Source organism: Neltuma alba, unplaced genomic scaffold, assembly GCF_004799145.2.
Source record: "Neltuma alba isolate B1F8T4 unplaced genomic scaffold, ASM479914v2 tig00010867_pilon, whole genome shotgun sequence".
In the NCBI taxonomy this organism is placed as follows: domain Eukaryota; kingdom Viridiplantae; phylum Streptophyta; class Magnoliopsida; order Fabales; family Fabaceae; genus Neltuma; species Neltuma alba.
In genome coordinates, this window is record NW_021635659.1 from 313,186 (window position 1) to 329,593 (window position 16,408).

The window sequence follows — 16,408 nt, forward strand, 5'->3', positions numbered from 1 at the left end:
TTTCTTTTAGTTTTATTTAGGTAAATATTTAGTGTATCCAGCATTCTAGAATATTTTTCAGTAACATTCAGTATCTTAATTAATTAATTTCTAGTGCATTTAACATTTTAAATCATTTTTCCAGTTGCACTTGGTATCATAAATTAATTATTTTTTAGTGCATCTAGAACTCTAAATTATTTTTATAGTAGGACTTGATATCCTAAATTAATTAACTTTTAGTGCATTCAGTATTCTAAAAGTATTTTTCAGTAACATCCAATATCCCTAATTAATTAATTTTTACTGTATCTAGTATTCTAAAATATTTTTTCTGTAATACACAGCATTCTAAATTGATTTTTAGTGCATTTAACACCATAAAGTATTTTTTAGTAATATCACCAACTGAAAAAAATACTCTGAATATATTAAAAATTAAGTAATTTGGGATACTGAGTTAAAATACTACTCCCTCCGTTCCTTATTATAAGAGACATTTGATACTTATGGCATGTTCCATATATAAGAGACACTTAAAAGTTGTCTCTATTTTTTTGTATCAATTTCCTATTTTACCTCTATTTATTTTGTCTCCAACTCATACTCTCTCTCCCTCCCACTTCTCTTTCTTTTAATAATTTAATTGTCCTCTCTCATACTCTCTCCTTATTAATGGGGGTATTGTTAGAAAAAATATTATACTTTTTACATATTAATTGTCCTCAACTAATTTTAATTTTTTTTATTAACTTAATTTGGTTATTTGTCTCTTATAATAAGGAATGGAGGGGGTAAGTGCAAGTTCACCCAAATAAATAAAAATAAAAATAATGAAAAAAAGGAAGTGGTATCTCATTCCCAAACGCTGCTCATCATGCGATGAGCAGGGATTGTGGATTTTAGTTTACAGTAGAATGATTTTTTTAAAAAAAAAAAACTATTTTACGCTAATATGTAAGAAAATGAAACATGAATACTATTACAATATCATATCTAGAGGGCATGGTGTTAAAAAATTTTATTTTAATAATTTTATTGTGTTGGGATCTTAAGGTTGGGACAGATATTGATACATGTTAGCTTGTTTATATTTATTCTCTACTCATATACTTCCTCCGGTTCAAAATATAAGCTAAACTTTATTGTAGATGTTTGATTTTTTTATAAGATAATATTCACTTTTATCTAAGCATTTAATGAATTTTTTCCAATTTTACCCTACATATATTCTCTTTCCTTTTTGATTCATTTATTACATCTTGTATTTATTCTCTTTATTAATAAGGGCATATTTGGAAAGAAAAAATACATGCCTTGCATATTTATTATTTTAAACTGATTTTAACTAATTTCTTGATAAACATAAATAGATAAAGTTTAGCTTATATTTTGATCCAGAAGGAGTAAGAATTTTGCATTTATTTTTATATTTATATTATATATAATATTATTTTTTATTTAATTATTACATTACCGATTCAACCATCAGTCTAATCAGTCAGACCATAAGATCTATGAACTGCTAATCTCTCTAGTCCAACATCCGGTCCGGCTTTTAAAATATTGGCTATTATTTGCAAAGTTGTGATTTTTTATACTTTATATGTTATTTACAAAGTTGAGTGTTGAATTTGTTATTCAAGTTGAAGTGTCAACTTTTCACCACGATCTTATGTAGTGGTTGATCGACTATGAGCTCAATGAATGGCGTGATGATGTTTTGAAGAAGCTTCCATAGCCAAGCAATAGAGGAAAGGCCAAAAAAAGGAGACTGACTCTTGGGATAAATGGTAGATAGTGTTGGTGCATTTAACTTAGATTTAATATACTTTGACTTTGTATTAATAATTACTCAGCACACTTATTAATTATTAATGACAATTATGTATATATTTTTGAAATGATATATAGCTAATTGTGTGCATACATTCACATTATTTCCCGCAAAAAAATTTATGCCTAGAATATAGTTTTAGTGGTCACAATTAATATGCCTAACTCAAATGATTCTAGGTTTGAGATCTTGCTCACCAAACCATGCTAAAACTAAACTGGCAATTTAGAATTTACAAATTGTCATTTGGTATGCAGGATTTGCTATTGCCATCTAAATTGTGAAAACAATGCTAAGTTTTGCTAAAACTTAAGTTAATGTGAATAATTTTTCAACACTTGTTATTTCTCATATTAGATTTGTCATTGGCAACTAAGTGGTGAAAACAATGCCAATTTCTACTAAAACTTAAGTTAATATAAATAGCTTTTTAACACTTGTTATTTCATATACTAGACTAGTTATTGACAACTAAATTGTAGAAATAATGACAATTTTTGCTAAAACTCAACTTAATATCAATAGCTTTTTAACACTTGTTATTTCCCGTACTAGACTTATCAGTAGCAACTAAATTATGAAAATAATACCAATTTCTGCTAAAACTTAAAGTTAATATCAATAGTTTTTCAACACTTTTTATTTTTTATACTAGGCTTGTCCTTAGCAATTAAATTGTGAAAATAACGCCAATTTCTACAACAATAAAAGCTTAGTAACAAATTAGATGTATATCATTTCGGACAAGAAATTTGATCAATGATTTAATCTTCTACACTCTCGATGAATATTCATTACAATAATATTGATTATTCTCTTGTCCTACCATTCACAAGTAACAACTCATCCGAGCCCTACCCAAGTAGCTTCTTTAAGCATATCTAAAAAGTAAATTAAGAGGAATCAATGTTGGGAAAAAAAAAAAAAACAAGAAGGATGTAGCAGTTGCAGTATGGGCGTATTATTATCAGCCAAGTGAAGCATAAAACTGAACTTTCTATTGAACAAAATCTAAAGACATCTTGTAAATTGCTAGAGAAGGAGAAGGAAAGAGGCAAGAGAGGTGGAGGAAAGAGAAGGACGAAGAGAGGGAGAAGAAAAAAAAAAAAAGAAGGAAAGAGAAAGAGAGGATTAAATAGAAGAAAGAGAAGAAGATGGTATTTTGATCTTTTTCTCAATATTTTATAATTCATATTCAAGATCCGATTTGTTTCCCTCTCCCTCTCTTCTCTATTCAAAAACCCATATGATTTGCATATATGAGTTCAAAAAATTGAAAGAAAAGCCAACGAATCATTGCTTAAAAGAAACCACTCGCGATTTTTTTATGAAGGCGTTTTTAGAGAGCGAAGTGGATGGATAAAGAATAGTGGGATTGAAATAGTGAAGGGGAGATGAGCATCAAGGATGGAGGATTTAAAGAGCGGCAATCGTGAGGTAGATCTTGATTTTCATGCGCTCGCTATTTTGTTAATTTTTATTTTTTTATATTTGGTGTAAACGATTGAAATATACAACACAAACTAAGGTTTAAGATTTATTTTTGCTTCTTTCACTCTTCTATTTTTCTCAATGTTTTCTTCTTCTTTCTTTTGCTCTTCTATTTTCCTAAATGCTGTTCAATTGGGTTTTGTTTTTTATGTCGGGACGTCCTAATTTATCTCGGTTACATCCTCGTCCCGTTTGGGACTAAGATATCTTTGAGATGGAACGAGACACGAGACAAAAATATTGTCTTTTGAGTGTTTTCGGGACAGGACACATGTACCTCATGAACACCTTTATAGCAAATCATTGCAGTGAGATTTGCATCATTTAAATATAATTTGCATGGTATAGTGTGATGAAATTTGCATAGTTTAAACACAATTTCAACAGTTTATTTAGATATAAAATTTTTATGGTTAGGTTTTTAAATAAAAAATTATTTTAAAAAGATATGAAATTAAATAATAATCATTATTTTAAATTATATACCCATTGAAGTATTAAAAATTATAAAAATAAAGTTATATGTGTCCAGAATTGGTGTAACCAAACCAAACAGAATTCTTCAAATGGCGACTAGCAGCTTACGAGAAGAAGGAAAAAAAAGGGTTAAAACAAATAGGATCTAAGGCAACAAACGCCACACTTAATTAACTTTTAAATGTGTTGGAAGAAAATTGTCACCTAAACTTAGGGGGGAAAAACTAAATCATACAAAATTCCCTTAACTACTAAATAACCTTTCTAATCTTTCAAATTTTATGATAAACTCCCCTTAACTTTTGTATTCATGCGGATAATTCCTATATTATTAGTTTTGTTCATTATCAATTTATAAATGACTCAAAAATTTATAGGATTATCTACATGTAATGTAAAATTTGAGAGGATTACATGCATATTGTACGTGGTTTAAATTCATAAACGTTTGACGTAAATTTCGCCAAAAAATTATAAAAAGGCAGAAGAAAATTTAACATTTATACTTATTAAACTAGATCCAATCCAAATCCTTTGAGATGGTTAAATTTTCAAGTAAATCTCCCTTCAAGATTTGATGAGTATTAGTTGCATATATTCACAAGCCCATTGAGATTCTGAAAGCTCTTATATTGAAGGTGATTAACATACCCATGAAGAGCCATTAAGAAAAATAAATAAAATAGAAGAGAACTAGTGAGGTCTGCGTCTCTATGTTGATCGTCAAAGCCCGGTTTGTTATATATACCTATAAGGCTCAAAATATGGGCCGTTCAAGATAAAGGCACAATAAGAAACAAAAGAATACCCGACGTCACCTTTGGGCTTAGCATTACGAAACGGCCCAATTTAAAATTTGTCATAAAATCGAAATAAAGGGCTGCTGGAGATGCGGGGTATCGATCCCCGTACCTCTCGCATGCTAAGCGAGCGCTCTACCATCTGAGCTACATCCCCATACGGTTGCGTGATCGACTTTAAATTTATAATGTTATAGACCAAGACGCAATTTCAGAGGCAAGAACGCACGAAATGAACATAAGAATTTAGGGCTTGTTTGGATGCCCCAAAACCGTGGTTTCAGAATTACTTTTTCGTAAAACGAGGTAACCTCCTCCACATATTTACTTTGTAATCCGTAAAAGCACTTTTGAACCCATGGTTTGGTTTCTATCCAAACACCCCCTTAGAACCATTCTCTATTAATATTGATATCACAGCCATTTTGATTACAGTGAACACAATTTTGTTTCTTTTTTTTTTTTTTCTGTCCTTTGTTTACTTATTCAATATATCTCGACATATTACTGCAGAAGGAAAATGCTGATCAACCCACTTGTAAGAATTCACAGCCTCTGAATGCTTTGAAACTTTTGTTTGATCAAATGGCCTCATAAAACAAAGTACTTATAGACCACTTAGCTCATTCTTCTTCATTCGCTACTTCCACTTGCTCTGTATTTGTACCTGGAAGCCCAAAAGAGGTAAATCACAAAGTTCAACCCGTTTAGCACACACATGAGCCAATAGAAACTTTCAAGGTGATGGTGATTTAGGTTGCCACCAGAAAGCCATGGTCTGTGGCTTGAGCTACCTGTGACACTATTCACTACCGAAACAATCACTGAACTAAGGTAATATCCCATAGCCAAAGAAGCCCAAGAAAGAGAAGTGGCCAAAGATCTCATCTTTATTGGTGCTTCTGTGAAGAAAAATTCTAACAACCCAGCCAAAGAGAAGAGATCTGCAGAACCCAGAAACAAATACTGCAATGCAATCCAAAAGAACGTAATTGGAAGTGGCTTAGTTGTTTCATTGAAAAGCCCTGATTGTATTGCCACCCTTTTCCTTTTCACCTCAACAAAAGCAGCCACAGCCATGGCAATTGTAGAGAGGACCAACCCAATTCCAATTCTTCGAAGATGAGAAATACCCATCTCTGTTCTTGTTGCTTTTCTAGCAAATGGAATTATGATGTGGTCATAGATAGGGGCTAGGATCATGATACAGAGAACTGGGAAAACTGGTAACGAGGCTGGAGGAACCTTGAGGGAACCTAGTTTAGTGTTCATGGTTGCTGCTTGTTGGACTGAGAAAGTTGAGAGCTGAGCAAGACAACAATTGAGCATGATGGTGCAAGCAAATATAGGTAGCATTTTTACGACTATTTTGACATCTTCTACTTGTTGCACAGTGCATTCTAGTGATGAATGGAATGGTTTGTTTTTTACTGCATTATTAAGGAATCTGAGGGAGTCTGATGGTGTTTCTGTTGTCATTACTACTTTGATTTCTTCCTCTTCTTCCTCTTCTTCTCTACTTGTGTTTGGGTTTGAAGGGCTTGAAACCATATTCACCACTGCACTGCTTGGATTTCTGTGCATGCAGCTATTTAATGAAGCAGCAACCACAACCTGCTCGTTCAAAATAGACAAGAATTGTAAAAGAAAAAAAAAATCAAATCATTCTTGGGAGTGAGGAAGAGGGTCATGTAAGTAGACACACCAGATTGAATCCCCTATGGACAGAAGATAAAGCCTAATCAAATGGGCAAATGAAACCAGATGCAATAAAGTCCAATCCAAAGCCATTAATTATAGTAAATGATTTAATACTTCTTCTAGTTTTCAATATAAGAACTAGTTGGAGAGTTGGATTTGGTGCTAAATATAATATATAAATATATTATGTTTCCTCCCAAATTAACTTACTTAACTTATAAACGGCTATATATGATCTAATGTTATGCAAGGTTATTCTAAGAAAATCATATCATATTTATTATAATTAACTAACTTATCTTGTTTTCTTAATCCATCCAAATTAGTTAAATAGCTTTTATATTAAAAATTGAGATAGTACTACATATGGTGCTATGAAAAAGAGGTAAAGAGAAAAATTGAGATTTGTGTAAACAAATGAAATATGCATAATTTGGATTTGTGTTCAATAAGAGCCAATCCATCCCATCCATCCATTTCTAACTTAAAAAAAGTACATTCTCTAGTTCCAAACATAAAAACTAGATAACTAATTTATAAAAATTAAGAAAATTAATCAGTTATCTATAATATTACGTACCTTAAAAATGGTGGTAAGTGGACTTCCAGAAGGGATCTTCATCCGATAAGAAGAAGAGCCAGCCAAGAAGATTGGAATGGACAAAAAGATGCTAATGGTGGAGATAGCAAAACCCCATTCCCAGCCTTTGTTGTCTTCAACCCAAACCACAAAAGTGACTGCAATTAGGGCTCCACAGGCCAAGCAGAAGACAAAGTAGTTAAAGAAGGTAGATATCTGCTTCCTGCCAGATGAAGTGGTCTCATCAAACTGCTCAGCACCATGTGAAGGCAATGACCCTTTGATTCCTCCTACTCCAAGAGCCACCAGATAGAGTCCAGTGAACAATATGGCTGCTTTTCCTCCTTCTACTTGTTGGCATGTTGAGCTCACTCTGTGGTCACATTCCGGCGGCTTGAGCATCGGCGACCGAGCTTGGATGGTGAGTATGTTCAGGCCCTGCATGTACTTACATTCACACTTAGTATACAACGAGTTTAAAAAAGAGTCGTTTATTCATAAGTAATGAATAGTACATATAAATGGAAACAGTTGTAAAAGAGAAAGTTCTTTTTATTTTTATAAAGGAAAAAACCTGTAAATACTACCATACATTATAGGAAAGAAACAACCGGTGAAAGAGAAAATTCTAATTACTGACTTATATAATGATACTGTTTTAATAAAAAGAGAGTACTAATGGTCTAGAAGAAACTAAATACAAGAATCTGTGGAATTGTCATGAATCATGTGATTGTCGTCTATGTTTGCCAGGTTTGTGTATATTATAAAATGAAGTACATCTGATTGTCGTTTATAAATTTTAATGTCATAAGATTATTTTCTGAATCAATTAGAGATTGAATGGGATGATGCACGCAAAAATGGATCCCACAAACCCCACTGGGCGTGGCACGGATGAATAAGGATATATAATTCTTATATATAATTTATACCAATGTCAATGACCATAACGACCTGCTAGCTAGTTATCAAACGTCACTGTAAGATGTTGGCGTTTATAGTAGTGGGTGTCCCAAGCAGGAGGACAGGAGGTAGACATGTACATGCTCGACCAAAACGACAGCCCCAGAATACGCGTGGTTCATCCGCCTCCTTGTCGTCGCCTCCTTTATTTGCGGAAGCTCATTCGAATTTGCCTAAGATGATGAGCTTTTTGTTTTCATCAGCACCTCTATAATGTAACATGATTGTCCTATTTTAATTTCGTTTGTTTTTATATATATACATATATATTCTCCTTGTTATTTTTGGTCAATAATGTGAATAGGTTCAAAGTAAAACAAATTGGAAATAGATTTAGATATACATGAAATTTCAAATAGTTAATTTGTTTGCATAAAATTATCCAAAAAAATTGTCCTTAATAAAGTAATAGTATAAATATATGAATAATTTTATTTTCAAAACATCTTGTATAGTTAACATTAAATTAATTATCAACAACTTATAAATACTAAAATTACTTACACAGATGAGAATGAGATTTTTTTTAATTGCTACAGATGAGAATGTGATTTTGATGTGAAGCGATTATTGAAAACAGAAAGGAAGACAACTTCTCAATTAGCATAATTAATGTTGGCCCAAAGAAAATGAAACCTCAATTTTTAAATATAAGAGTTAGTTAACAAATTTGTTTTTATACCAATAAATATAAGACTTTATTTTATTTTGTCTTTCAAATACATAAATTTTTCTAAAACTATCCCTATAGTTAGCATATATTAATAGAGATTTTCATCAATAAGAGGTAACAATTACAAGGGATATAAAAAAAATAACTCACATTTATTGTAATGAACTTGAATTAAAAAATTAAAGAAGTGAGGTTATAAAATTTTGATAAAGAGAAAATGTAAGATAAAAAGGTAAACAAAATTAATTAATTTTGTAACCACACTTCTCTAATTTTTTTTTAAAATCAAGTTCATTAAAATTTTCCCTCCCTTTCATTTTTCTCATTCCACATAGAGCCTTAATATAACTTTCTCTATTCATAACCCTTAAACTTAAGGTTTTGTTTAGAGGAGATTAAGTCTATTACCACTTAATTTAATTAATATTGATAATTTTCTTAATAAAATAATAATAATAGTAACTAGATATAGCATGAACGAAGGAATATGCACATCCCAATACAACTATTTTATCATAATGGCTGTCCCCATAGGAATCAAGCATGTTCATATTTACCCACACTTCCAGCTAAATTAAACTATTCCAGCCGGACATAATTTTGTTGTGTATATAATCATTTTGAATTTATACAAACTTTGAAAATAAATGTATGAATACATACATGTTATCATCTATATATCCAATTAAATTCACCAAATATTTATATATAATTTAAATATAAATATTAATGTGTTTATGACTTTTTATTTTGGTAGAACAATAAAGAATTATCAGTTTTTCTCAATCTAAATTTTATATCAAAACATATTTTCACTTTAGCCTTGTGGAGAAGAATTTCAGCATTCTAAATATGGCTTAAAGTACCATTCTTTTCCTTGTGGGCATCCTCACCCCACATATTTGTCTAAATTTACTTGTAGTTTTTAATTTTGTTTAAAGAAAATGTTTTAAGTACATATCATGCTCACTAAAGCTTTAGATAGGTCCTACTTGTTTTAATTCTATGATAGGGATTGGTCACATTATTCGATCTACCCACAAGTTAATAATTAATAGCTAAGTCTGCAAGTTGATTAACTTATATCACATCATGCTCTTGCAAGACACGTATTTCTTCTAAGACACATCATCCTATAAACCCCTTATACTATAAATTAAAGCCTTAATTTCCTCTCTTCCTCTTAACATGGGAAACACAGTAAGTGCTAAAGCTATCAGCAGTGAATATATAAAACAGCAGAAAACAAATGCAATGAGACTCAAACTATATGCTTCGCTCTTTAATATAATGCAAAATTTACTTAACTACTTTAGATATATTAAGAGAATTAGTTAAATTAATTATTTGTCAAGAATATATCTCGGTTTCCTAAAATATCCTATTAAATCATCTGCAAAAACTCCCTTAGCATGTGTACTACATAAGAATAATTTGGAAAAATGATAAGTATAAGGATATAAAATTGATCGAGGTCTTATATTTTAGACTAAACTCAAATTCAAACTTAAACTCCAACCAGCTCTTACATTTACGGACTAGCTAGAGGCCTTTGGTTAATTGGTTATGAAGTCTAACATTAAGTTATGATACTAGGTCGAAAAGATTAATATTTTAGACAAAGCATGTTATATTATGAAACATGTAAGAGGAAATTATAATAAAAGACAAAATAGAGTATATATTGATGATTTGGATCCATGGAAACAAGAAGTAAGGCTTCGTTTGGCATGAAATATAAAAATAAGAGGTAAAATTTGGGATTGGGGATGAGAAAACCTATCAAAAGAATGTTTAGTATAAATGATCATTTATTGCTAAGGATTGTGCAAACCCATATAGGTGAGATTGGGAAATACGGTTTGTCTAATTCCAAGCAAAAAATAATCCTCGTACTAAAATTCCTTTAATGATTTTTCCAATCTCAATTTTAATCTTTACCTCTCATTTTCAATGCTTTATACTAAACAGCTCTTTAGGAATCGAGTTATTTATATAAGTGTATTAGAGAGAGAGAGGGGGGGGGATAGGTAAAAGCTTACGAGGAACTCAAGAACGGCGCTGGTGAGGAAGATGTGATACGAGGTGAAGAAAGCATCAGACAAGAAACCTCCGAGGAGGGCGAGAAGAAAGGCAGTTCCCATGAAGTTGGTGACATTATTGGCTGACTGTGATGGGGAGAAGTGCATGTAGTGCCTCATGTACAGCACCAAGTTGCTCGCATTCGCCAGATATGCCAGATTCTCCAATACCTCCACCCCTGCATTATTATATTATATTAGTCATATCCATATTAATATTATTTTCTTCCTCATCATCATCAATCTACTACGTGCTTGTATATATTCATCTCTCTTCTGCATAAAATAACTCAGATGCGCTATTCATGATTTTATGAACTGGGTAACTTCTAGTTTCGTTCATTAACAAGCACAATCCGTACAGAAACTGATCAGAATCATGTGAAGATAGAGTCCTCAGAACCGTACCAATCAGTATATCACCCTTAAAAAGAGTACAGCACAACTTCAAAAAAAGTGTATACATACACAATATCAATCAATGAATAAATGTAAGTTATTGGAAGCAGTACAGTTTAATCAATGAATAAATGTAAGTTATTGGAAGCAGTACAGTTTACAGAGTCATAAATAGTATAGTTATGAACAGCTTGTATGCAGCTTCTAATAGTCTTTCTGGATTCAATAGATATGTTAAGATCTGATTTCTGTATATGGAACACAAACAAGACAATCTTTCTCTCGGAGTGAAATAGTTGAACTTCACTTCAGGAGTCAGATTAGTATGAAGTTTTCAACGTTAAGCTTAAAGTCAAATCATGGAAGTGTGAGAATATATATAGAGAGAGAGGGGGGGGGGAGAGAGAAGAACGAAGGAGGCGGCGAGCATGCCTCCATGGCGGCCTCTGAGAGCAGGTTTGTTTCTCCAGTCCACATAGCCTTCCCATCTGTTTGATTGCTGATGATCTTCTACTTCCTGCAGATCATCGATCAAACCAACAATAATGCAACAATCAATTCATCAGTAAAGTTTCTGATCATCTTTTTGAGAGAGAGAGAGAAGAAACGAGAGGAGAGAGAAAGGTCAGTAAAGGAATCAAGTAGCAGACCATGACTAGATAGTTAGCTAGATCAGGTCCGTGTTCTTCCTAATTTGTGAATGTTTTTGAGGCTTTTTATATGGTGTGTGGCTGCGTGAGACTGAGAGTGAGTTTGGTTAGAGACGAAACTGGAGGTGACTGTGTGGAAGCTTTAAAGACAGTAGAGAGAGAAGAGGGGGGAGAGAGAGAGAGAAAGGAAGGTCCAATTACAAGTTGGGCAGAAAGGTCTAGATTCTCACATCTTAAAGAAAATGACTTTTTTATCTTTTCTCACATATTACTACCACTTGTGTATATATAAAAGTATAAAACGACCAATGGATTGTGGAATATGACCATTTTAATTGCAAATTATGACTAATTTATCAACGTTATTCACGGCAAAATAGTGTTTCATGTTTTCTTTAAAAAGATATTATCATATTGTTAATTTATATACGTTCCCATCAGAATTGTCAAATGTCGTGGAAAGGTTTGAAAATATTAAGAAAATTAAGGGTTAAGGTGAATATCTGCCTCAAAAATTTTCACTCAGAAATACTCTAGCCATAAGTTTTTTTTAATGTAAATTTGTCTCAATAATTTAAAATCGTAACAATATTATTTTTTCCTATCGTTAACATTGATAATTAATATTTTAAAAGCTAGGCGACCACATTATTGCAATTTTAAAATTTTGGAATAAATTTGCAACCCAAAAAATTTTTGAGTGCTAGTGAAAACTTTGAGAACAAATTTGTACCTTAAGCTTAAAATTAATTTTATCATTTTGGAAATAAAACTTTAAACGAATTGGATTGTGGTACGAGCTAGTTTGCTAAATTAGTAATGAAAAGCTTCATAATTTAATTTGAAAAAATTGAAAGATATTTACAAATTATCCATCAATAAGAATCCTATATGAGTAAACGGAATTTTTTTTTGACCTTGGTATGAGTAAACGTATTGAAACACTTGTCCATACTAAATTTTAGTAAGATTTTTATTTATCATTTTTTTTCAATTTACAGCCATATATGAATGCTTATCTAAAGCAGAGGATTAACCAAAAGGAATAATGTTAGGAGAATCAAATCCGAAACAAAATCTAAAAGAAGGCAGGGTTGCACTAATGGATAGTCTCTGAATTCCAAAATTTGACCCATTCACCTAAATATTATAATCCAAATGGTTTGATGCCTTTCCTTTTTCTAACCATAACATATAAAACATAGAATTTTTTTTTGACTGAAACGGTTTACATTGTAAATAATACCCTTTTATTTCTGTACAAATATTCTTGGAGGTACTCTATTTAATTTTATAAGACTCATTTTGTAATATAATTTACACTATAAAATAGATATTACATTTAGGAGTATAGGAGTATTTAATTTATCGAGTTACATAAATATATATATACATATACATAATTTTTTATTATCAAAAGACACACACATATGGGTGTCACACCTACAACGCGTGTATTACGTTCAACGTAACGCGTGGCAGGTAGCACTATAAATACTGGCAAACTGCGGTTCTTCTTCCACTTGTGAAGGATGATATTAACGTTTCATTCTAGTCAAAACTGTCTGTGTATCCCACCGACTTAAATTGCTTTTATATTTTCTTTTAAACTAAAAGAACAGCTACTAACAGTTTGAAATTGTAAGCTCATGTATTCCCCCTTCCAAGAAAACAATTTCCATGCCATTACATCTTACATCTTAAGCCTATTAGCATCAATTGCTTATTCTTTTCCATCGCCTTTTGAAGTATAATAACTGCATCAAATGGAGGTAAAATAAAATAAAATAACTGCATCAAATATTGGACCAACACTTGTTACAAAATTTTATGGACAATATTTATATTAAGTTAATTTATATCGATTAAGTCAAGTTTTCTAGTTAAATATGGTCGCGTATCCTATTTTTAAAATATTATCATTTAGTTATCAAGCCACATGAAAAAAAAATTAAAATATGACACATGACCATATGTGATTAGAAAATTTGATATAATAGATATAAGAAACTTAATACAAGTATTTTTTTTTGTATTGCCTTAAAAAAATTTTATTCCTTTCTGTCCTAAATGTAGAAACTAGCTAGATAATAGATTTGTAAGTATTAAAAAAAAACTAATTAAATTAGTTATTTGTAAAAAAAAATGTCTTGGTTTTCCTAAAGTAATCCTTGATCATTTATTCATTTGTATTGGAAACTACTAAATACTCATTTGATGAAAAATCTCCTTAATATCTGAAATCAATAACAAGGATTTAAGAAAAAAATTATAAATTTAGAAAATAAAGTAGATTGGTATCTTATATTAAGGATAAAAATAAACCTATCTAATAGTTTTTATATTTTAGACTGTACGGCTTATGTTAATATATGTTATATTATATCTCGTACTAATACTTAAATTCAGATTTAAATATTTATCAGTCTCATTCAGAAGATAGTTTTTTTTTTTTTCCATTTTAATATATCTTAGTTCTGCTCTCCTCTTCCCTTCGTATCCTCGTCCAGTCTCTTCTCTCTGTTTTTTTTTTAACCGTTAGATTGATAATAAACAAATAATAAAATACTAAATACTAAAATTTAATTTTGACAGTTTACAAATGCACTAAATGCTTTTAAAAATATTAAAATTTGAACAGTTAAAATGATCAATCTAACTGTTGTAAAAAGGAAGAGGATTGGAAGGAAAGATAAGAGGCTCTTCTCACAGTTCTGGGTGCACCGAATGTTCAAGTGATATTATAAATAATAATGATTATCTTACTATTTGATCAAATCTTGAATTTAATTCCAATTTAAAAAAAAAAATCAATACAAGAAGTTTGTGAGCAATATATTCGAAAGAATTTTGTTTTGTTTTATCTTCGTAGCTAATTTTCCCCCCTTTTTATAGCCTTAGCTTAACTTCTTCGTTAATTTCACTCACACGAAAAAGAGTTTTAACAATCATTTCGTTGTAACAGCCAAACTAATATTTCTAAGGGGGGCGTGGTTTTTTTTTTTTTTAAAAAGAATTTCTAACATGGTAGGTTAGATCAAAGTTACAGGTTCCAGAAAGTAAAGGTTCTGGATATAGTCAAAGAGAACGTTGAATTTTGTTTTAAAAGTTTACGTATGTTTGGTCATAGGAGTGTATCAACTAGAACATGCTTTCAGGTTCAAATATTACTTATATAGGTACTTATAAATCGCTAAATAACAATCTTTTCATAGTAGTATTGTGAGTTATGAACTGATTTCTTACTAACTAACTCTTATTAGTAAAGTAAGTCAATTTTTTATATGATTATTTTTTGAAAAGTATTATCAGAACTTTTTAGATCGTACCTAATTATATCTGTGCATTATTCTTACTCGCGATGCCAAGTGGCACCAACGCAGAACCACAGCTTTAAATTGAAGTAATGATAGTTTTTTATTTTTGAAAATTCAATATATTATGGGGATATTTTATATTTTGAAAAATTCTAAGAATGTTATATTTTCAATAATATATACCATATACGTTTATCAAGAAGTCTTTCATTTCGAGTTCCTAGAGAGAAGGGAAATGTTTGAGAAATTGTAATAGAATATTTTTGTTAGGAATAGCAGTAACACATAAAAAAGGGAATAAATTTAATGTTGGGAAAATCACAATTAAAGACCCTAGAATTTGAAAAACACAAATAGAGACCCTTGATAACTTCACTATGGCTTTTGACAATAATAATATGTCATGAAGTTATTAAAACCCATAGTAAAGTTGTCACGGGTCCTTATCTGCATTTTTCAATTTCCAGAGTCTTTTTTTTTTTTGCAATTTCCCCTTTAATGTTTTCAAATTTTCGGATGTTTTGTAAGTATGCAATAACTGAGGGAACTCAAGCTCTAAATCCTATATATAAAAATGCTAAATTAATCAAATTTCACAGTCATATTCAGTGTATATAAGAAGCTTGAAATGGATTTCCAATTGAAAGGTTTGCGTATAATTATGATGGCATACACTTCAAATACACATTTTAATACAGAAACAAAGCATAAAAACGATGGGCATAAAATGTAAAAAGTTAAAGAAAAATATTTACATCATTATTAAGCCTTATAGTTTGATCCAATTTTAATTTGGGCCCCTGTGTTTTCAAATTATTATCTTTGATGTTTATAATTTCATAATTTCATAAGAATTTGGTCTAAGTTTAAGTATAGGAACTAAAGGACCATTTGTTAAACTCAGACTAAAAAAATATGAAACTATGAGAACTAAAGCTTTAGCTTTGAAAGTACAAGGACCAAAATTAAAGTTCAATCAAAGTATAAGAACTAACAATAGCATTTATCTTAAGAAAAAAGAACGTGTAAACTGTAATTTATTATTAAGAAGCTTAGTTCACCAAAGGCGGCCGGCGGCCGCCGGTCGCCGATGAGGGGTTGGTTTTTTTTTTTTAAAAGGACAAAGAGCGTTTTTGTCATTTCACTGAAAATTTCAATTCCAATTTGGGAAGGACTTCTCTATCTGTAATTACATTTCCTTAGCTTCCCAAATTGGCATTTTACATTTTGAAGCTTCTTTATCTGTCATTTTCCCTTGAAAAAATTGTAAATTGAGAATTTTGTGAAATTAAATAAAGTTACAGTTTATTTATAACTCAAAGAAGTGTTTGGTTTAAGGAAAATTTTTTAAGGAGACTATAATAAATAATTGAGAATTTTAATATAAAATATTTAGATTTTGGGTAATAAAAATATATTTACTTAAGTTGTTAAATTTAAATAGCCTTATATGTAAA

The 16,408-nt window shown here is 30.7% G+C and overlaps 1 protein-coding gene and 1 non-coding gene across 3 annotated transcripts; both read right to left on the bottom strand.

Moving 5' to 3' along the window:
* Positions 1 to 4,668: 4,668 nt before the first annotated feature.
* Positions 4,669 to 4,741, bottom strand: TRNAA-AGC (transfer RNA alanine (anticodon AGC)). The gene has a single exon. It is a non-coding gene; the product is annotated as a tRNA-Ala (tRNA).
* Positions 4,742 to 4,970: 229 nt separating this feature from the next.
* LOC114759589 (protein NRT1/ PTR FAMILY 4.6-like) lies at positions 4,971 to 11,727 on the bottom strand. 2 transcript variants are annotated; one of them, XM_028948791.1, is made up of 5 exons: positions 11,635 to 11,727; positions 11,417 to 11,501; positions 10,547 to 10,764; positions 6,866 to 7,303; positions 4,971 to 6,222 (listed from the first exon to the last, which is right to left on the bottom strand). In XM_028948791.1, the coding sequence occupies exons 1-5, from the start codon at positions 11,635 to 11,637 to the stop codon at positions 5,218 to 5,220; spliced, it is 1,749 nt and encodes a 582-aa protein (XP_028804624.1). In that variant the 5' UTR covers positions 11,638 to 11,727; the 3' UTR covers positions 4,971 to 5,217. The 2 variants fall into 2 exon arrangements, with proteins under 2 accessions (XP_028804624.1, XP_028804622.1); XM_028948789.1 differs by having other exon boundaries at positions 4,971 to 6,198; positions 10,547 to 10,766; positions 11,392 to 11,501; positions 11,635 to 11,726.
* Positions 11,728 to 16,408: the final 4,681 nt, after the last annotated feature.